Here is a 22,650-nt window from a genome sequence, read left to right as displayed (position 1 = left end):
AAATCATACATTTTTTCAATAATATTGACATACATATGGCTGTAAGGCTAGCAAATGAATAATACTATTTCATATCATTTTAAACATCATCAGATTTTTCTACCTACCCTATATGTTACTTACATACAATTCTTAGTTTTTAAACCATCATAATTCATTTCATGTTGAAACGTTATTTCTAATTCTTGTAACTGTTCACATCAGGATTTGAATGCAAGAGCAGCTGGAGAAATTGTCATCCGACAAGCACTGGGAGAACTGGATATGTGGGAAGTGGAGGCCAGGTTTTCCTTGACTGACCATGCAAATTCTCAAGGACAGTCCGTGCAGTTAATCAAGGACTTTAAGGACATTTTGAGCAAGGTGATTAATTACAAGAATGACTAAATTTTTCTGTTCCTTAATTTACTTTCTCCTCCTTTCTTCTATTGCTTTTGAGCAGATTAGTGCAATTTATTTTGTAAAAAGTAATGAGTGTATACTTGCGATTTTACTTTGTAACCATAATTATTGAGTTTGAACCTCTTAAGTTGCACTCTAAAAATGGTCTTAAGTCTTTCTTCCTTCTGAAGTGAATTCTAACCCATTTCCCTTAACTTTTTTACAGTGAAATGGAAGGCAATTTGTATCCCGTCAAATTTGTATCCACTAATTGTAAATAATCATTAACATCATCATAATTTCTCATACATTCACTTTAAATATTCTGTTCTTCTGTTGTAGGTGGGTGACAACCAGTGCTTGCTTCAGTCAATTAAAAATTCTCCAAACTATTCAAGTTTCAGTGACAGGGCATCCATCTGGGAAAACAAATTAGCAGACATAGATGAGTTTCTACACAACCTTAATCAAATACAAAGAAAGTAAGTTTGCACTTGGATTGGATTGATTGGATTGATTTGGTGTTTAAAGTCCACTTTATGCACAGTAAGGCTAATCAGGACTGGACCTACAGTTTAAAGTGGGATCCGAACCACTTGTGCCTCCACCGGGTATCGAACCCGGGACCCCTTGATTACAAGGCGACGACGCTACCACTGCGCCATCGGGGAGGCCCGTAAGTTTGCACTTATATGTACTATACATGCATACATAAATTTCGTCTTCTGTCTTCCTTTCCATGTTAGTTTTTCAACAGCTTTCGCTGTTACTCCAGTACAACAGATAATTGCCAGGACTTAAAGCAGTTTACAGTATTCATAGTCTTACACTGTCATCTTCTGCTTGTCTTGTAGGCAATACATGTGCATTGGTATTGGCTCTCACTCTAATTTACACTAGAAAATATCCTAACAGCATGTAAGCACCAATTTTAGTTATAGTTGATAGAGCTGAGCTGATACCATACTCTCAATGATTCCCACCATCGATACTGATGCTTGAAAATAGTAATAATTAAAAATTGTTCAAAATATTGATAAAGTATTCCACTCCAGCATCAATTTACCAAGAGTTTTGTTTTGAAACCTACAAGAATTACATAAAATATCTCTTTTGTAATCACAAAATCAAGTTTTTCGCACAAAACTGGTACAAAATAAAAATAAACTTTGAATTTTGCATAATTTCCAGAAAAGTGTCGCATGCCATTATCCCAGACCCTGTGAGAAACCAAAATACCGGAAAGTGTCAGCCATTATCAGCAAATAAATCCCAAATAATATTGTATTGGTCGATACTGATGCATTGGCATTGGTATTAGCTCAGCCCTAATAGTTGGTGTTTCATTAATTTAATTTAATTTCCAGGTGGGTATATCTTGAGCCAATATTTGGTGCTGGCACTCTGTCTCAGGATCAGGCCCGTTTCCAGAGAGTTGACTGTGACTTCAAGAACATCATGGCAGACATAGCAAGAGACAACAAGGTCGTCTCTCTCTGCAAGATCAGTGGCCTCTCACAGACCCTGAAAACACTTCTAGATCAGCTTTCCAGGTGCCAGAAGAGTTTGAACGAGTTTCTTGAGGTAAGTCACTTAGCAAGATAGATATTTTTAAATTCAAGACTTAAATACTATGGTTTCAGCTCCAGTCAAACTGTTTCAACCTTGGCCTTCAGAAGTATGCAAATGTGATACAGCTATGAAATTTCAATTAATTTTTCATATGTAGTGTGAAATACAGGGTGTCCCATGAACGGCGCAACTGGGAATTAAGAGTGGCGTTACTTTGTAACCGAAACCTGTACATACATAAGTCATACACCAAATGTTAGCCTTGTCCAAGTAGATATTTTTAAACATAGAAACAACAAACGGGGTGCAGTGTTGTTCATGCAGTGCTGCCAAATGTAAGTGAAAGTGTAAATTTATTTTTCCACAAAGCATGAAAAATTGCATGTCAAACATTCGTACGGAAATTTGGACGTCAATTTCCACCTTGGGTAGTTGGACTATTTCGCCATCTATAGTTCAGAGAAGAAAACCGATCGTTTTCGCGTATAGCCAATCCTGAAATGCCTCGTAAAGGCGTACCGGTCCAAATGGGTGTTTTAAAAAAATTATGAGGTACAGTGGCAACACTGTTGATGTTTGAAGGCAACAAAAGGTGTGTTTAGTGATGGTCTATGACATAGAAATACTGGAAACAAGAAAAAAAGAAAATGAAAATTATGGTGAAAAAAGTGTTACTTACTTACTCCTGGCAACCATGCAATGTGCATAACAGGCAGTGTAGCTTTACAAATGATGTTGAAAATGACAACCATTTTCCCTGAGGCATTCATCAACACGTTTTATCATGTTGGAAGCAACTTTATGCAAGGTTGATTGGTTTATATTGTTAATGGCTGTGCAAATGTTTATTTTTAGATCATCAAGTGTTCTTGGGTTATTAATGCAAACTGTTTGTTTCAAATAACCCCACAGAAAAAAATCTGGAGACGTCAGATCCGGGGAGCGACTGGGCCATAAGTTTTTGCTTATAATGTGATCGTCAAAAAACGCTGCCAACATGTCTAAAGTTTCATTAGACGTGTGACATGTTGCGGAGTCTTGTTTAAACCAGCAATCACGTTCATCACGTTCCAACAGAGAAATAAACTGTGTGATAAGGTCACGATAAACTATTCCGTCAACTGTTGTGTTGAAAAAGAATGGACCGATTATTTTTCTCCGCGAAATCGCGCACCACACATCGATCTTTTGTGGACGAAGTGATTGTTCATGTAACAAATGGGGATTGTTACTTGACCAGTGTCAAGAATTTTGACTGTTGACATATCCATTTAAGTGGAACCATGCTTCATCCGTGAAAAAAACCTTATCCAAAATATTCACACCATTATCTCTCATAAAATTTCTAAACCACTGGCAGTATCTTACACGTACACCTTTGTCTGCTTCCTTCAGTTCTTGCACAGCCTGTACCTTATATGCATGTAGGTGCAATTGTTTTAACGTTCGGTGAGTTGTTGTTTTTGATACACCTGACTGTGCAGCAAGTTTACGAACAGATTTCTTGGAAAATAGTGATATTCTCTGCTCCACATCCTGCAGCACACCTTGTGTCAAAACTGGTGGTTGTCTGTGGTAGGGTTTGTCATTAACTGATCCTGTTTCACGAAATCTGGAAACAAGTCGATATATCATCGAATTTTCTGGAACACTGTTATTCGGATATTTCTCGCGAAACACAGTTTTTACACTAGCGTACGATTTTGAACAAAAATAATGTTCCACAATGAACACCCTCTCTTCCAAAGAGTACTTCATTTCACAGAACAATTCTAATCTTCCCCTACGAACAATGCGAAATGCACGGCTCAAACAGTTCTGAGTACGCAACTAACTGATTCTTTTGTTCTCGTTCGGTGGGCGCTCTTATCACATTGCATGGTTGCCAGGAGTAGGTAAGTAACACTTTTTTCACCATAATTTTCATTTTCTTTTTTTCCTGTTTCCAGTATTTCAATGTCATAGACCATCACTAAACACACCTTTTGTTGCTTTCAAACATTAACAGTGTTGCCACTGTACCTAATAATTTTTTAAAACACCCATTTGGACCGGTACGCCTTTACGAGGCATTTCAGGATTGGCTATACGCGAAAACGATCGGTTTTCTTCTCTGAACTATAGATGGCGAAATAGTCCAAATTAACGTCCAAATTTCCGTACGAATGTTTGACATGCAATTTTCCATGCTTTGTGGAAAAATAAATTTACACTTTCACTTACATTTGGCAACACTGCATGAACAACACTGCAGCCCGTTTGTTGTTTCTATGTTTAAAAATATCTACTTGGACAGGGCTAACATTTGGCCTGTTTTTTTTTTTAAAGCTGAGTGGGGTGGGGGTTCTTTTGTTTATCGTACAACAATCACTACGAGAAGGCAATCTGATAACACGCTTGCCTGTGTTCTTTTTTAAGGCATTGAAATGTTCTTGCTCTTTACTCTTGGTTGTATATTTTTGAAATGCAAAAATCAAATCATGCTGAGTCCAACGAAATCCACAATCTGCTCTAGAGAGCCCCTTAGAGGACAGGCCAGATAAATTGTTTACAATGTTACAAAATATTTGCGAAATCAGAAAGAGTTACTTAAACTTAAGTATAATGTTGTCGAGTCCACAATCGCCGCCACGAGAGTATCTAAATGGAAATTGATGGTTTCTGAAGTTTTAAAAGAATTGGATTGGATTGATTTGTTGTTTTCTTGTTTATGCACAGTAAGGCTAATCGGGACTGGACTTAAACAGTTTAATGTGGGATCCGAACCACTGGGAATCAAACCCAACCCCTTGCTTACAAGGCGACAACGCTACCACTGCACCATTGGGGAGGCCAAGTTTTAAAAGAAGGAAAAGAGTCGTTGGCGAAAGGTGAGCTGAATTTCTGTACTCCGACAGGTAGAAAACATCCCAGAAAAAAGCGAATACAAATTTCGTTGAAAATCCTCAAACCATTCCACTCCCTCCAGGTTGCAACACTGCAAACCAACGTCGCCGTGGAGAATTGAGTGGGGAAATGTGGTGTGAGCTGTGCAACAGTTATTTGCAGCGTCTTGTTTCTAAACTTGTCAAGTTATAGCTGCCTGATAACGTATTCCAACACCAGGTTGAAGATGAGTGGGGCTAGTCCATCTCCTTGCTTCAGTCCCTGCTTTACTTCAAAGAAGTATCCCAATTCTGCTTGGATGTACACAGAGGCAAAGGCACTCTTCATTGTCAGTTCTACCAATCTGACCAACTTCTCTAGTATTCTTACCATCAATTACTTATTTTAATTAAAACCCTTTTCTGGTTACGTTATGTTTTATCACACACAGGAGATGTAGTAGATATTTTAGTGAAAATGCTGACTCAAAGAGCAATCACATGGTATGCGAGAGGTTGGGTTTTGAGTCCTGGTCGAGCTTTTTTTTTTTTTTTTTTGCTAAAACTTCTACATCTATTCTTTTCTGATAAAAAAAATAAATAAATAAAATAAAATATTTTTCAAAATGTTGTAGTTAATATTTTGCTCTGTTTGTTTTAATCAACAAACATAATTCTTTTTAGGAGTGTGTGTTGATTGACAGCTTTACAAAGATTAATAATAGAGTAACATAATTAATAGCCACAATTGGCTCTTGTTAATCATTTTCATTAAGGGTGATAGTGTTAATATGTGATTTATATGAACTGTACTGCAACATATGGACAATTAAATTTAAAGAACAGATCTTGAACTTTTTACCGTAACTTTTTACCAGGCCAAAAGATCAGGTTTCCCTCGATTTTACTTCATTGGCGATGATGATTTGCTGGAGATCCTTGGCCAGTCAACAAAGAAGAATGTAATCCAGGCACACTTGAAGAAGCTGTTTGCTGGCATCCACAGTGTCCTGTTTGATGACAGTGGCACCCACATTGTTGCAATGAAGTCACTAGAAGGGGAGTTGGTGGAATTAAAGAACAAGGTTCAGTTGACAACACAAGTTGAGGTAGGTGATACTTTATGTTATGTAAGTAAACTGGTTAGAAATAGTTAATTGATAGCAATAGGATGAGTTGGAAACTATTAAATTTTTAAAGGCGATTCTTTCTGAAAATGGTACTTTTCCAAATTTTGTTTTTCATAGAATTCTGTTCTAAAGCTTACACTGGGATATCTTGGATTAGGACCATATGACAGGCTGACTCTCAAAAAGTGGCTATTATGTACACCTTACTGTAGCTATCTGTGCACCACTCTTCAATGAAGTCTCCAGATTATGATAACTTCTGATTGGATTGTTAGGAGAAAGATATATGATTATTTATTTATTTGTGTTGTTATGCTCACACATATTATTGTTGATTATGTATAAGGATTTATATGAAAATTTTAGCAATGTTGAAAGATTGCTGATATAATTTAAATTAGTACTTACTGATACTGAGAACCGATGTACTGCTGATGTGATATTAAGTTTCAGCTGAGCCATGAGAAAGCTGAATAATTCATTCACCTCCTTGTTTAATTTATGTAACTGCAAAACGTAAAGTGAAACAGTGTATTTAGATATTTATTTTATAAAATGAGACTATATGAAGTGTACCATTATATATATTTTTTTAAAAAGCAGAATTTCACACTCAAGTCAATCTGTTTATAGAAATATCAAATAATCTGCCTCATCACTATAAAATCTAAAATATTTAGATAAAGTGTAACTTACACCACATGCCATCATTTCACTAAGTAGCAGAAGTTAAAAAGACCCAGTTTTACATGCCAAAACTGGACCTTTTTAACTTCTGCTACTTAATAAAATATTTAGTTCAGAAATTATTATAGCTTCATGTTATTTTTGTATTCAGGTAGCCCTGTTCAGCTTTGGTTAGAAAAAGGAACTACATATTTCAAAATTTGTTTTATAAATAATGCTCTTTAATTCTGCTTGGAAAAATTGATTTGAAAGTGGGAATGAGCGATCTCACAACACTCACTCCCAACAAGCACTTTGCAGCAAATTATACCAATGAGCCTACTGGTAGTAACTCCTGTTTACCTACTCCAAGTGTGCTTTTAGTATTTTTGCTAGAGTTGTGATTGAAGCGACTTTTTTGTTCTAAGTCGAGAGTATTCATAAATTCAATAAGAGAGCACCATGCTATTTATAAGAGTATTGAATTAACTAAATTATATTGGTTTATGACTCTAGCCTGGGCATTTAGTGGCTACTCTGGTCAGAAGTAAATTTCTACATTTAGCTGCATTTCGCATATGTGGTTTTAATATTTGTCTGCCCATTTCTAGGTGTGGCTAAGCGAATTAGCTTCTGAAATGAAGAATACTTTGAAAACACTTCAAAACAAATGCCTGAATGACAGCAGCAATTCTGGACCTGATCCTCTGAAGTTCCCCTCCCAGATCTTGTGCCTTTCGGAGGCAATTAATTTTACCAGGCAATGTGAAGAAGCAATAAGGTCAAGAAGCTTGGAAACGTTTAATTTATCACTGAAGGTAGGTTTGATGATTCTTTAATGAATTCTAGAAGTTATACCAGAATTTTCATTAATTGATTTTGATTTGCTCATTCCTTGTTTGCAACAGAAGAAAACATGGTCGAAACTAAAAAGAACATGCTTCACATGTCATCATGATTGTAAGTTATGGCTAAATGCCATTATATGTATCTTGATTTATGTATTCAAATTATCAGGTCAGCTTTTGCCATGTAATTTAACCATCCTAATGAAATGTTTCTCTTTTGAGTTAATGACCAACTGAGTCATTCTGGGTAAGACACCTGTTTATTAACCCAACAGGGACATCAGGAAAACTTCAACTCTTACTTTATTTTACTAAATTTTCACCTGTTTTAATGTAGTAGTCTTTCATGAAGCAGATTGAGCCAAAACAAGGAACACCTAAATTTAAGTATGTGTCATTAACTGTTAATCTTAACTTACAATCAGCTGGGCCAGTGTCATCTTAACTTACAATCAGCTGGGCCAGTGTCAGCTAATACCAGTTGTATCAGTATATGAAATTTTTGGTTGGAATTTTTCCACTGATAACAGCCGATACTTTTCCAGAGTCTGGGCATCTTCCAGGATCCACAAAAATGACATGCGGCACTTTTGCAGACTTTATTTATCCTGGACATTATGCAAAATTAAAAATTTTCGCTTTTTTTTTTTGCACCAGTTATAGGAGTAAAAGTATGGATTTTGTAATTAAATGTCATCTATTTGAATATTCTGATATCATTCTTTGACAATTTCACAACTAAACTCATAAATTGATGTACTATAATTGTAATTTAATACTAATATATTTATATTAATCATTATTTGAATAACTTGTTACAATGTTCAAGTACGTGTTTCTATTAAATAGTCATATTATCAGCTAAGAAGAAATATTGGTGAACACATGTAATTGGTAAATTTTCTGCTTTATGACCACTACCATTTACATTTCTTTGGTAGTCTTTTGATTAGGACTTGTAACTTCAGTGTTGTGTTCTGACTTCATTTCCCAATTAGAATCCTAATTGTCACTGTTAACCCAGTGTTATCAGCACCTTGGTTAAGAAAAAGTAGTGGAATCGTTGTAGAGAACTGGAAGAAAAGCATCATCTTTGGCCATTTCACCTTTGATTTCTTAATTTCAGAATCAGTTGGAACACTACACTGGATTGGAAATGGAGTGGGGTGATGGTGAGGATGGAGAGGCTCACATCCTGGAGTTGAAATTGAAGGCTCTGATACTTGATATCATTCACCACATTTCAATTGTGGAAGACCTGGTCAAAACTGATGTAAAAAATATAGAAGAATGGGAGTGGCAAAAACAGCTGAGGTGAGAGTGCAGCAATATAAATTACCACTTTATTTCCTATTACTTAAATGAGATTTGCTCAATAGGTGTTCAGGATTTGAATAGATCTTGTCTTTGCTGAGCATGTTCTTACTTGTCTTCCATGTGTTTGCAGTCAATAGCTTTGTTCTACATACTCTAAATCTTATGTATCTATTGTAGAAAAATATATTTCTCTGTTGCACAGGTTTTACACCAGGAAGGATGGTGTGGCTGTTGCTAGAATGGTGGATGCTGAATTTGAATATACGTATGAGTACCAAGGAAATGCTCCAAAACTGGTGCACACACCTTTAACAGACAAGTGCTACCTCACTTTGACTCAGGTATGTAGGAAACTACTATATTTTCTTCACCATATGTAGATCATGGTAGAGTGGAACGACAGTAATTTTATATTAAACATTAATGTGCAACGGTAATTTACGTGGTTGTTCTTATTTATTTGTTTAATGTTTCAACACATATAAACATTGTTTGTCAAAATGAAAAATCATTTGAACATTATAAGTAACTATTTATAAGAAATTGTAAAACATTTAAGATTGAAACAACAATAGATTGAACAGGGTGTCCACCAGTCTGGAAAATCTGTAAATCCTTCAAAAGTCATGGAAATGTGCATTTTCTTTTTTTGGAAAACTCAATGTTTTTGTAGTAGTGTACTAAAAGTAGGTTTTTGAAGAAAAAACCCAGAAAGAATAAAATAAGAAAAATAAATTTGCTGTGGACAAACTATACTTCAGTTTGATGTACTAAGTATTACAGGTACCTAGAGTAGAAATTTTATATTCGATACTGTAGGAAACGAGCTCATGTTTTGAACTCTTGTATCATTTAGAAATCTATTACAATAAGTGGTTATTTGTATTTAGCACTTTCTTATATATATTATATATGGAGTTATATATTACTAATTATTCTAGAATTGTGTATTACTTGCACTATAATTGTTAAGAATTTCTAGAAATAAATTCTTTGTTGATCATTAGTCAGTATATTTCAAGTATTACTTAAACCCAACCCAACAGTCAATTACTTGATTGAGTGGCATTCTAAGTGTGCGTGTTTAGCTAAAATATAGTGACCTTCTTCCAGACATCTTCACATACACTAATTGCCCTAATGATTTTGTCTGGGAAATTTAAGTTCTTGGTCTGGAAAACCTGCAATTTTGGTTTTGTGAAATTGTAGACTACCTGGTAGAGAAATCCAGTGAACAGTGGAAACATGGAAATTATTTGGAATGTTAAATTGCTTTCACCTTCCCCATAACAATCTATTCGTAGGAAGGTCAAAATCCATTCTCATTAAATTAGATCACATTCTGGTCCAAAGTTAGGGAAACCTCGTCTATATTGTCTCAAATCACATTAAACCTTTATCCTTTATTTCACCATCATTAATATTTGTCATATGTCCTGCGTATGACATGACAAATCAGGCTTCAGCTACTTCCCTTTTGTGTGTCATATGGAATGGAACAAATAAAAAATTAAAACCACAAAAAGTACATCTTTACATTAATGTCTAAGAGTACACGTACAATCTTTACCAGATACCAAAAGCTCTTATAAATGAATCTAGAAATATATGATTTTTGAAATCCTAAAGAAGAATATGGGAATTCAAACAATAATGATGTAAAGAAACATACATATAAAAGTTCTACAGTTCTACTAAGGGTCAAATAATGTTGATGAAACATGTATGTTAGTTTATCAGACAACTTATTTTGGAATGATATTGCATCTGATATTGAGTACACCAACTATGGCCTAAACCTACCATATTTTACTTAATTTTGCAGTTTACAGATTGGTAATCAATTGACTAAGTTCAAAACAAACATTTTTTTGTGAATGGTATCAGTGAGTTACTAAAATTGTTAGGAAAATAAAAAACATAATTCTATTAATAACACGAATTAAACTTGAATTATGTTCTTGAACAGTTATTTTGTTTAAGTATTGGACCATCTACAGTACAAAGAACTTACTTCTTGCCATCTTTGTTCTCTTGATCATGAAAATAGCATGAAAGTTAATCTATATATGTTACTATATTTGAGTAGAAAACAGATGCACAGTTTACTTTGAAAATATATTTTTTATATATATATTTCTTTTAAGTGGAAAAAAATTGAAAACACTATATTAATTATTTCTTTCTCTGCAGTCAGATTAAGGGAGTGAGCATTCTACTTTAGTTCGGGTCTACATGTTTGCCATTTTAAATTAGATCACTGTACTATTGGTTAGCATTGTGAATATTTATCTTAGTATTTTACATGCATCAGAAAGAATTTCACATCGCTAAGAAGAATGTCAAATTTTTCAAAATGAAGAACACAGTAACATTTTAGGAAAGTTTCATAAACTTAGACATTATAATGTAGTTTAATTGAGCTAACTGCCAGAAGAAAGTACACATAAAATTCTAAGGGATTGATTGATTTAAAATTTTTGGGTGTGTTGGCACGTTTGGCCATTTTGCACCCTTTGTATGTGGGGAAAACACCTTATCTAAAAACCTTCCCTAAGAGTTAAAAGGGGGGTGTAAAAAGCCCCTTGGGATAAGTTAAAAATGCAAGGTTGTAAAGGAATCTGCACATGACAAACGCAACACATTAAAAAGGTAAGAATATACTAAAATTTCCTCACAGACAGTGGAAGAGACCAGCTCTTCTCACAAATCTAAACACCTTTCTTAAAACCTTGTTGTCTTCTCCCAACATGGATGTTAAACAGCTGGGGAGAGTAAAAGTCTGCCTGAGGAAAGCAAAATCAGCACATTCAATAAGGATATGCCCAATACTTTAAATGACATTGCAAACACAATACATTGGAGAGTCCAGCCCTTGCAGCAAGTGACCATGTGTGAGATGGCTGTGTCCAATTCGAAGCTGAGTTAAGACGACGTCTTCTTGATGGGAGTGACAGGGCAAGAATTGCCAAGCACCAGTGGTGGGCTTGATAGCGCAAGGCTTGTTTCCTGTTACCGCATCCCACTCTTCTTGCCACGTCTCAAGAAGAGAACAGTGGAAAACATTCTGCAGGTCCCTAGAGGGCATAAGATGGACGAGATCAGCAGACTTAGCGGCAGCATCGGCTGCTTTGTTCCCCTTGATACCCATGTGACTAGGAATCCAACAGATGCAAACTTCAGCTGTGACAGACAAGGACACAACCCGTCGAAAGATACTCTGCACTACAGGATTTCTGGAATTCAGCAATTCCAGACTCTGGAGCACCCTGGTGGAATCTGTGCACAAAGGACTTCGAAGGGAAATGTGTTCAAGCAACTACTAGCAAAGAACCATATTAAAATGGGACTTTTGTGGAGAATCAATCTATCCAGTTTTTGGAAGCTCATCACTATCCTTACCTCTATCTGCTATCTTGGTACTGTTTTGTTCCTGACTTCTGAAATCCTCTTTTTTTGATGATTGTACCCACATCTGTTAATGTTGTAGTTTTTCAGTGCAGTATCTTGACAAGGCCATGTAAACTGTATTATTAGATTTTATGGAAATTCCTTGTTGTTACCATTCATTCAGTTACTGATGATAAAAGTGAACACTGTACTTTCTGTAATGTCACAGATGGTTAGATTACATGTGTACAGTTTCATTAATTTCTTCCAGGGCATGCACATGGGACTGGGTGGAAATCCTTATGGGCCTGCAGGAACAGGAAAGACTGAATCTGTAAAAGCGCTAGGAGGTTTACTGGGAAGACAAGTGCTTGTATTCAATTGTGATGAGGTAAGAGATGCATAAAAATTGTAAAATGAGCTGAGAGATGCATAAAAATAGAACAAAACACACTCATTTGTTTCTGCCCTTTTTTTATATAGTTTAATAAAAACAGTGATCTTGTAAATCATCAATGAATTAATAATTCTAAAAACATCAAGGAGGATATAAATATATTAGTTCCAGGCATCATTTTGATTTCAGTTTTCAATTTATTATTTGAATTGTTGCATAATTATATCTAATTTCGAAGTTATTCAGTCAATTACTAGGAAAGATATGAATTTTTCTTCTAAGTGTTGTTCAAGTTGCCTTGGGATTCACCCAATTCCTTCTCAGGAGGTTTCTTTTAATCATTAGAGAGATAGAGGCTTTTAAGGGAGTTTTTACTTACAAGTAAGGCATACAACCTACATATAGAGTAAATATCTATAATATGTAATTGATAGGGATGGCTAGATTAATCAGTATCATCTGATGTGTTTATCGGTGTACATATCAGTAAAATTATCAATAATTTTACGAATCCAATATATCTATAAATAGCATCAAATTTATTGCAAAATTCTGCCATTTTGTTATTATGTTTCTGAATATAAACATATAATTCAGATGCTCTGGTTTTTGTTAACTAAATGTCTGAGTGTGCAGGTTTTTTTAAAACATAAAACTCATTGCAGTCACCAGGTTACATAGATTAATTAAGAAGGTTAACAAACCATTTATGTCTGTGTCTTTCATGGAACATTGACAATTTTATATTGTATTGGCAGAATATCTGTTATCATTAAATTTTATATGGATACTTGATCAGTATCAACAAAAATGTCATATCTGTCCATCCCTAATGACAATAATAATAATAATTATTATTATTATTATTATTGTTATTAGTTTCTTTTATGTGATTTATAGCTGTTTTCTCCCAAATACAGCATATGCCAAGATAATATGTTCCTTTCATCAAATTAGTAATAAATAGAGCTCATTATAATGAGTGATTGTAAATAAAGAATTATTATCATAAAAGTTAAGAATTTAACATATTTATGGTTTTACTTTGGTATGAAATTTATAAACTCTTTTTTTTTATTTTCCCCCAGGGAATTGATGTTAAGTCAATGTCTAGAATATTTGTTGGCTTGGTGAAATGTGGTGCCTGGGGTTGTTTTGATGAATTCAATCGCTTGGAAGAAGCCACATTGTCAGCTATTTCAATGCAGATTCAACCCATTCAGACTGCTTTGAAAAATAACCTAAGCATGGTCAAGTTACTTGATGAAGAGGTGAGTAAATTATGTATTCACTAAATAACCTTGATATGCAATACTTATTATGTTACGTGGCGCTAATAAGTATCCTTTTTCTCTTCCTTAAGGTTGATCTTAACTCAAATTCTGGAATATTTGTGACACTCAATCCTGCCGGGAAGGGCTATGGAGGTAGACAGAAACTCCCTGATAATCTGAAGCAACTTTTCAGGCCTGTCGTTATGTCTAGACCTGATAACGAACTCATTGCAGAAGTTATACTGTATACGGAGGGATTCATGCATGCTCAAAACATTGGAAGGAGGCTTGTAGAAATTTTCGATTTGTCCAGGTAATTAATCTAGGGGAATGAATTGACTAAATTTATACTAAATTTCTAGTTATGTTAGATGTTACTATTCTCGGGGTGATTAGCATATTGTTTTTAGAAGCTGTTTTTATACTTCTAAATTCATATACTGTATGTTACTTCCTAGGCTAATATCAGATTTATAGTCATAGTGATATCTATCTTTCTATACCATTTTCCTGGTGGTTACTTTGGAACAAAGAGTATGTACCTAGTCTTACCATAAATACTGTCACAAAGTTTTAAGTAAATTGACACAAAATGCTGAGAGATATTGTAATATCCTAATAACATTACTGAAATGGATGCATGACAAATCAAAATCACAAATCAATATTCATAATGGCCGCCCTTAGCACGCACACATTCCGTAAGTCTTTGTGGCCACGCATCAATTGAATTACGCAACACATCGACTGGAAAATGAGCAACTGCCTTCAGAAGAGACCGACCGCTTTAAACTTTCAATATTGGGATGTCTCTTCTTACAAGCCATCTCCTGAAGCTTGGACCACAATTTGTAGTCCAAAGGGTATAGGTCCCGACTTGCAGAAGGCCAATCTGAAGTGGAAATGAAGTCTGGAACATTTGCTATGGGGGCACAATGGAGCTCCATTTCAGTGAGAAAGGGGTCAAAACATCAGCCAAAGTGTACCAGCAGACAGTGCTTGAGAGACTAGTCAATAATGTCAACAACACCCTCTTCCATGGTCAGAACTGGAGCTTCTAGCAGGATTCAGCCCCAACATATGGGGCCCGAACAACACAGCAGTGGCTGGAGGCAAATGTGCCAGACTTAATTTCCACTTCGGATTGGCCTTCTGGAAGTCCGGACCTATACCCTTTGGACTACAAATTGAGGTCCAAGCTTCAGGAGATGGCTTGCAAGAAGAGTCATCCCAGTATTGAAAGTTTAAAGCGGTCTCTTCTAAAGGCAGTTGCTCATTTTCCAGTCAATGTGTTGCGTAATTCAATTGATGCGTGGCCACAAAGACTTACAGAATGTGTGCGTGCTAAGGGTGGCCATTATGAATATTGATTTGTGATTTTGATTTGTCATGCATCCATTTCAGTAATGTTATTAAGATATTACAATATCTCTCAGCATTTTGTGTCAATTTACTTAAAACTTTGTGACAGTATTTATGGTAAGACTAGGTATACTCCTGTTCACTTTCTTTCAGTGAGATATCGGCGCTGTGTGGTTCCAAAACCTACTGTATGTTTTTACTCTTTTTATCATCTTGATTATTACATTCAAGAGCTAGTAGCTCCTTTGTAGCCTTTGCTTGTCAATATTAGCAAATTTTATGGTGATATTTTATCTGCATCAGTAAAAATTTCACACATGGTGCATCATTATTGTCAGCAACTTGACAAACTGCAAGAAAAATATATGTATATTTAAGTTAATAATGCATTGTATGAATTTCCAGGAGACTGCTGTCCCCTCAACAGCACTATGACTGGGGTTTACGAGCTCTGAAAACAGTGCTCAAAGGGTGTGGGAACCTTCTGAAAATTACCAAGAAGAATCTTGCCAAGGAAGAAAAGAATGTGAAGCTTGAAGAAAAGTCGGAGGTGGAGATCGTGGTGCAGGCTCTCAGGCTGAACACTTTGTCAAAGCTGACTTTCAGTGACTGCAAAAGATTTGATGCCCTCATTAAAGACATTTACCCGGATGCTTCATTTACAAATTCAGGATATGAGGAGCTCATGAGTGCTGTGAAAGAGAGTTGTGTTGAACTGGGATTTGTGGAAAATGAGAATCAGGTAAGAGAAATCAGATTCTGTTTTGTGTGGTCTTTCTCTGTGGTTTTACCAGATCATTGTGTATGGATAAACAACAGCGATATTTTGAAGTGAGGAAGTAAGTAGAGAGGCTATTGTGGAGTGGGAAAATAAATAAGGGATGCTATTTTGGAGGGAAAATGAACAAGGGAGTGGGAAATAAACAATAAGGTTTTATATGGTGTAGACATTAAATGAGGAAAGCTATTTTGGTGGAGAGAATAAATAATGCAAAGGTTATTTTGGAGGAGAAATTAAGTAAAGGAGATACTATTTTGCAGGTGGAACTATTTTAGAGCAGAAAAAATTAAGGGAAGAGTTAATTTGAAGAGATGAAGAGTACAAAATGATAGGATTTGTATAATATGAAAAAGTTATACCTTTGCTCATGTCTTTTATGTATATGAAATTCTGTCTTTCTCATGTAATTTTTGATGTTCAGCAGCAGTTAAGGTTGGTGGTTATATTTATTTTAAAAAGTCTTATAACCCGAGATGGTTTATAAATATTGTTAGGAAATTTTGTGCCTCGAGTCCCTTCAAACTTCCTAATGGTACTGTTTTTCATAATGTGCTGTGTAACATGGTTGTTCGTTACTGAAACTGTGTGCATAACCTGAGTAGTGTTATTAGAATGACAATTTTTTGTTTCTGTTTTAATGTTGAAAGTAACTCTCTCTTCTTTTTATTTCTGCAGATCAAAAAATGCTTGGAGCTATATGAGCAGCTTCAACAGAGAATGGGTGTTGTTGTTGTTGGACCCTCTGGTTCAGGGAAAACTACTATTTGTCAAATACTGAAACATGTGAGTTGTTTTATAAATTTTGTTCTTGTATCTTGGACAGCTATGCTTATGAAAAAGAAAGTCATTAAAATCATTTTTTTTTGTTACAATTCATAATATACACTAAATGTCAATATAATACAAACTTTTGTGTGTAATCTATTTCAGAAGTTTGTAAAATTTATTGTAAATCACAGATGTAAGTCTTTGATTATGTTACAAATTTAGTTCAAGCTATGTAGAAATGTTTTCATAATTTGACTTGTCATTATAACATGATAAATTTTGCTAAATGAAACATTTAATTTCCCCACAGGCATTACTGAAATTAGGCAAGATTGTGAAGCAACACACAATGAACCCCAAAGCTATTCCAAGAACTCAGCTGTTAGGCCAGATTGATCTAGATACTCGCCAGTGGACTGATGGAGTATTGACGCTCAGTGCGCAGCAAGTGTATTCCGAACCTCCAGGTGTGAAATCAAATTATTTTTTATTTATTTATGTTCATTTATGAAAATGAAATTAGCATATAACATCTGTTGACAACTGAACTGCCTACCTGAATCATATGTTGCAAATTTATTTTCAATTTGTTTTTAATTTATTAATTTTTGCTTTTTGCTTTTTACATCCATGTATGGTTGGTTGGTTGATTGATTGATTGATTGATTAATTTGGTGTTTTAAGTGCACTTTATGCATGGTAAGGCTAATCGGGACTAGACCTACAGTTTAAAGTGGGATACAAAACCACTATGGGGGAAACATAAGAGGAGAAATATGAGAGAGAGAGAGAGAGAGAGAGAGAGGGAGGGAGGGAGGGAGGGAGGGAGGGGGGACCCACCCACCCACTGCACCATCAGGGAGGCCACACATCCATGTATGAAAATAGAACCTTAATGAAAATATGAATGAAGAATATTTCAGAAATATTTATTTGATAGATAGTGTAGAATGTTTTTAAGGCTCCACTGGATCTTTGGGCCCCGTCAGGGCAATTTTTTTCAAATTTTCCTCTCCTTTCAAAAAACTGCTGTAGTTTTTCAAAATATGAAAAACTACATCAGTTCAGAATTCCTTCTAGAGCACTGACGGGAATTTTCGTGTGGTTTGCATTTGCTGTTATCTAGTTATTATCAATAGTTGAATAGATTTAAGTAACCACAAAACTATTGATAATATCTAGATTACAGCAAAAGCAAATCACATGAAAATTCACATCAATGCTGATATAATTTTTCAGATTTTGAAATATCACAGTGGTTTCCCGAAAGTAGAGGAAAATTTGAAAAAATCTGCCCTGACAGTAGCCAAAAGTCCTGCCAAGCCCTGAAAATGTAAATGTAGTTAAGAACCATTACACGCAAAGTGGCAAGTGGCAGTAGTTCTTTACATCAGAGTGACAAGTCAGGATTCCCACTGACCTGAAAAACTTGTAAAAGTCAGACATATCAATTTAAGAGTGGAAAGCTCATGGACAATTTTGAAAAATATTCAAAATCCTGGATAAGTCAGGGAAATTTTTATTTATTTTAAATATACGAGGGCCCTTTTTTTGTAGTGGTGGCAACATGTATGAGAAAGAGACATGAAAGAAGATAAATACCTGGAATCATTTACAATCCTTGAATGTAATCTCCTGCTACTGCATGAACACATTTCCAAACATCTGGCAGTCGTTGGATGCCATTGATAGTCCCCATTCATACCAGTGTGCACAGAGATTGCCCTGTGGCCAAAATGATGCTCGGGATGTCTGGAAAGCTTTTCTCCCTCAGCGGTTCCTTCAATCTTGGGAAACAAATCAAAGTTGCAGGGACTCATGTCAGGAGAATAAGGTGGGTGCTCCATCGCCTCGTACATACATATAAAAATAGGTCGATCACTCTCCAGCAATCTGCAAAGTGCATGAAGGTGGTGTGGATCTGTTGCCGTACGAGGATGCCTGCCGCCATGATCTTTCGCAGCTGATTCACGACCACTTTCAAATACCTTGGCCCATCTGGCAACAGTACGATACAGTACAGCGTGGTCCCCACATGCCTCGCGTAAGCCTGTGTGAATTTGCTGTGCATTCCTTCCACGTGCAACCTGAAATTTGATGAATATTCGCTGTTCTTTACGCATGAACATTGTTCAGGGCAGTATTATACACACACTTCACTTTAATATCATCTAACTACCACACAACAGTACTATTCAGCACCAAACACCTACACACGATCCGTAGTACAAGACTAAACAAGACCCGATTGTCTTTTGTCCCAGCGACAACTGACAAGCATATACCAACAGCGTTTCCTCTACAAGAAAAATTGCCCTCGCACTTGCCAGAAATGCAAACTGAAAACACATTTTTATTTTTTAGGAATCAAATTTCCCCAAAATGTAAAACCAATTGACAGTTTGGTTGTAGTGCTTTTTTTTTCTACTTTGAGTTGATTTGAATTTGGCTGTTAATACTTGCTAATGTTGGATATTTTAATTATTTATTTTCAGAAGTTACTTCGTGGATTGTCTGTGATGGTGATATTGATCCAGAATGGATAGAATCACTGAATTCTGTTCTTGATGACAACAGGTTGCTAACTCTTCCATCTGGGTGGAGAATTCAGTTTGGTCCGAATGTAAATTTTATCTTTGAAACCCATGACTTAAGCTATGCTTCCCCAGCTACCATATCACGGATGGGAATGATATTTCTAAGGTAAATGTAACTTAATCTCAAAAAGTAAAATAATTGTACAAATTGAATACATACATATTTTAACTAGTTTTGGGTATACAAATAAGCTTGGATAAGTGAAGATAATAGTATGCTTATAATAGATGCAATAACAATGAAAGATTCAAACTGTTGCGTTTCAATTCTACCCAAAAACATGATATTTTGTAAAACTTCACGAAGGACTTCTACAAACCTTGTTGCATCTAGTGATTTTTATTGCAATTCATGTTATTTTAAAGATTTTTTTCTTCACACAGAAGATATGTTATTACCAGGGAGGCAAAGATTGCAATCTGAACTACCATGAAATACAGGAAAACCCTGTTAATACGAAGTTCAAGGGACCAAAATATGTAAACTTCGAGTTATCCAAACTTTTCAAGATGGCGCCTGTTTTTCAGGTGTAAATAAAGTAGAGTATAAATTATCCCCACAAAGGCTGTTTTATACTTGGTGGTAGCTCAGAAATTAAGCTTTATATGTACTATATAATAATATTGTACGTTTTAAAGAATGTGTAAAAAATGTTACACAAAATGAGAACACGGAGCTTATGCGGACACAAAGATTCCAAGGAGACAGTAACACCATTTATCCTGCCTAGTTATACAACCGGTTATGCACAGGATGCATGTTGTGGGAAGGATAAGTAGAACATGAAATCGTTTTCACCAAAAAAGTCTTTTAAAAAATGGTATTTTCTTTCAATTGTGCAAAGTCATTGCTCTTCCACGAAATTCTTACAATTTTAGTTCATAAGACACCGGTTTGCCCTGAGACCTACGGAAAGGAAAACAATCTTGTTTATTGCAAGAAGTGAAACTTGGAAGAATCTTGACAGTAGTCACACTGGCGTGAGCAAAATACTGAAGATAATCGGACAGAATGAATATTGGATTTTATGTGCGTTCACTAGAACATTGTCCGTTACAGAATTAACTGGTAAGAGAAGATTCTGTTGGTAGAGAACACAACCTTCCCCAGGCACAAAAAAAGAAACAAAATCATTGTGGCTGTAAATTTCATTCTGGTTCGGCTGTGTGAAACACGCAGTAAAAAAAGTCACGTTTTCTTAGCTTCAGTTAACCTCATATTGCCCCCCCCCTCCTTTCCCTTTTGCAGGGATCAGTCCAAACTCTTCCTCAACTTGCATTGTAATCCGCCCTAAAAAAGGAAACACGCAACTTGCGATCTGTTTGCACCGAATGCGTATCCTAGGACACATTAAACACCGCTGCACTCGGTAATCACTCTGGTTTGGATCCCACTTTAAACTGTATATTTAGTACCACTTAGTTCATCAGCATAAAAGGAACTCAAAACAAGCTTTATGAAACTTGCATATTTTCAGATATCAAAAAAGGATGGTTATTTACTCTCATGTTAATCAACAATTCATTATTGGATTCAGGAGTATTCTGGAGATCAAACACACTCTCTGCCAAAACTTTTCCTCCTCTTGTATTCCTACATTGAGCATTGCTTTTTTTTTCCTTTCTTTCTTTCTTTCTCAGCAGCACGCTAATGGTTGTGAAGAAAAGCGGCGATTATATGGTATGAACTTTATGTGCATCATGAAGTTGTTTTAACTCTCGTTTTTCTTTCTGGAGATCGAATTTTGTTATCATCAAATCAAAACAGCTTTGCGAGATTTAAAACAATGATGCTTTTTCCTTCGCACTGGATGAGTCATTGCCGTTCTCGGCAAGCAACAGCTTTCCAGACGCTAGACTAAACACTGGCGCCAGCTGCAGTGTAAACATAATGAGACTGGCTGGAAGTTAGAGCAGCAGGTGGCAGAAGGGAAATCCTCCGGATTTTAAAGATAATGCAATTGTCGTAGACCGAACTTTTATCAGCAGTGTAAAAAAGAAAAATCATCCTTGCAATATGCTTTACCATGCAACAGACAATAAAACGGGCAATATTTCCTATCCAGACAGCTGCATTCAAACAAGAAAGAGGGGCCTGAATTCTGCAATTATCGCATTGCCATACACACCAGTGGTGGATAATGAGCTGCTGTAGGAGAAGGGAGGGGGTCACTTTTCATTTTCTTATCCTGCGGTTTTTGTTCATTTTGAAGAGCGTATTCAGAACTGGTTGCTTTATTTTAGACACCAAAGGAAAAGAGCCCATCTGCACACACGAGCAAGAAAATCGTGGCCGAAACAATTAGCAACGGACCCCCCCCCCCAATGTTTGCTGATAGGAAAAAAGGGAGAAGTCACTCAGCCAACAGAACACTTTTTTGGCAAATTTTATGACCAGCACAGTTGGGAAACGTATGAAGCGGCAAGCGGGAGTTTCAACATACGTAAGATCGAGGTAAACTTTTGCGGGAAACCTAGATGAAAATGCATTAAGTAGGTTGACGATCTTTTGTTGGCCTATGTGGCTTTGATTATCGGTAACAGTTTCCCTTTTTTATGAAGTTCTACAGGGCACAAAAAACACGCTTTTAATGAAAGTGGTACCGGAAGTTGTCGGCTATAAGGCCAAAAGTTGTTCGGTCACGGAAAACTGCTGAATCTCGAGCTCAGAGCTAGACAGATGGGCAAGACTTCCAGGCACCACACATCTTGTATTTTGAGACATTCCTGCGATCTTCTCTCATTTCTCATATGGCACTGGTGAATATTTCCAAGGTGGCGCATTCAGCGGGGAAAGAGCTTGACCTGCCATGCACATTGATAAAGAATGTCAATGTCCAGCGGGCATTTTGGGCTGCTTCCCTCGAGTTGTCAGCAGCTCTTAGGACAAGGAAACATGTCAAGGCCAAGTTAAAATAACGTCCAAGCTCTCTCCACATTCGATCTTCTCTTGTCAACTTACGCAGGTGTCTACTTCGAATTAAGCAAGATCAGTTTTGCCGAAGGGTCTTGTAAACAAATTTGTATTAAAAATTATCTGTATTTCGATTTATCCGTACTGAAATACATTATAAATCCTATCTTATTTGCTGGGGAAAGGGTACTTCGTATTAACCAATATCTAGAAGCACATATTTTTGGTAAATAAAAAAGCAAAATTTCGGTACAAAAACAGAGTCGATTTCGGATTCACAAGTGGTAAATAATATAACATTTTGGTGTTGTAGCGGTGAATAATCACATCAAAAGTGCTATTTTGGTTTTAAAATTACGAATATAATCCTAAATTTGATTTAAAAACTG

General features: G+C 35.9%; 1 protein-coding gene across 3 annotated transcripts in view; it reads left to right on the top strand.

The window, feature by feature from the left end:
• btv (dynein cytoplasmic heavy chain beethoven) overlaps positions 1–22,650 on the top strand; it is a 223,963-nt gene that overhangs the window by 75,136 nt on the left and 126,177 nt on the right. For all 3 annotated transcript variants that reach the window (XM_083144201.1, XM_083144199.1, XM_083144200.1), the window contains exons 26-39: positions 205–363; positions 724–863; positions 1,749–1,965; positions 5,696–5,926; positions 7,225–7,431; positions 8,588–8,775; positions 8,981–9,119; positions 12,440–12,559; positions 13,654–13,836; positions 13,929–14,152; positions 15,607–15,943; positions 16,658–16,765; positions 17,061–17,217; positions 19,246–19,453. In XM_083144201.1, coding sequence (XP_083000327.1) covers positions 205–363; positions 724–863; positions 1,749–1,965; positions 5,696–5,926; positions 7,225–7,431; positions 8,588–8,775; positions 8,981–9,119; positions 12,440–12,559; positions 13,654–13,836; positions 13,929–14,152; positions 15,607–15,943; positions 16,658–16,765; positions 17,061–17,217; positions 19,246–19,453 — 2,618 coding nt within the window. The remainder of the gene's footprint in view (positions 1–204; positions 364–723; positions 864–1,748; positions 1,966–5,695; positions 5,927–7,224; positions 7,432–8,587; positions 8,776–8,980; positions 9,120–12,439; positions 12,560–13,653; positions 13,837–13,928; positions 14,153–15,606; positions 15,944–16,657; positions 16,766–17,060; positions 17,218–19,245; positions 19,454–22,650) is intronic.

Source organism: Lepisma saccharinum, chromosome 1 (assembly GCF_977018435.1).
Source record: "Lepisma saccharinum chromosome 1, izLepSacc3.1, whole genome shotgun sequence".
NCBI lineage: Eukaryota > Metazoa > Arthropoda > Insecta > Zygentoma > Lepismatidae > Lepisma > Lepisma saccharinum.
Note: the sequence above shows the minus strand (reverse complement) of the source record. Positions and strands in the feature narration are given on the sequence as shown.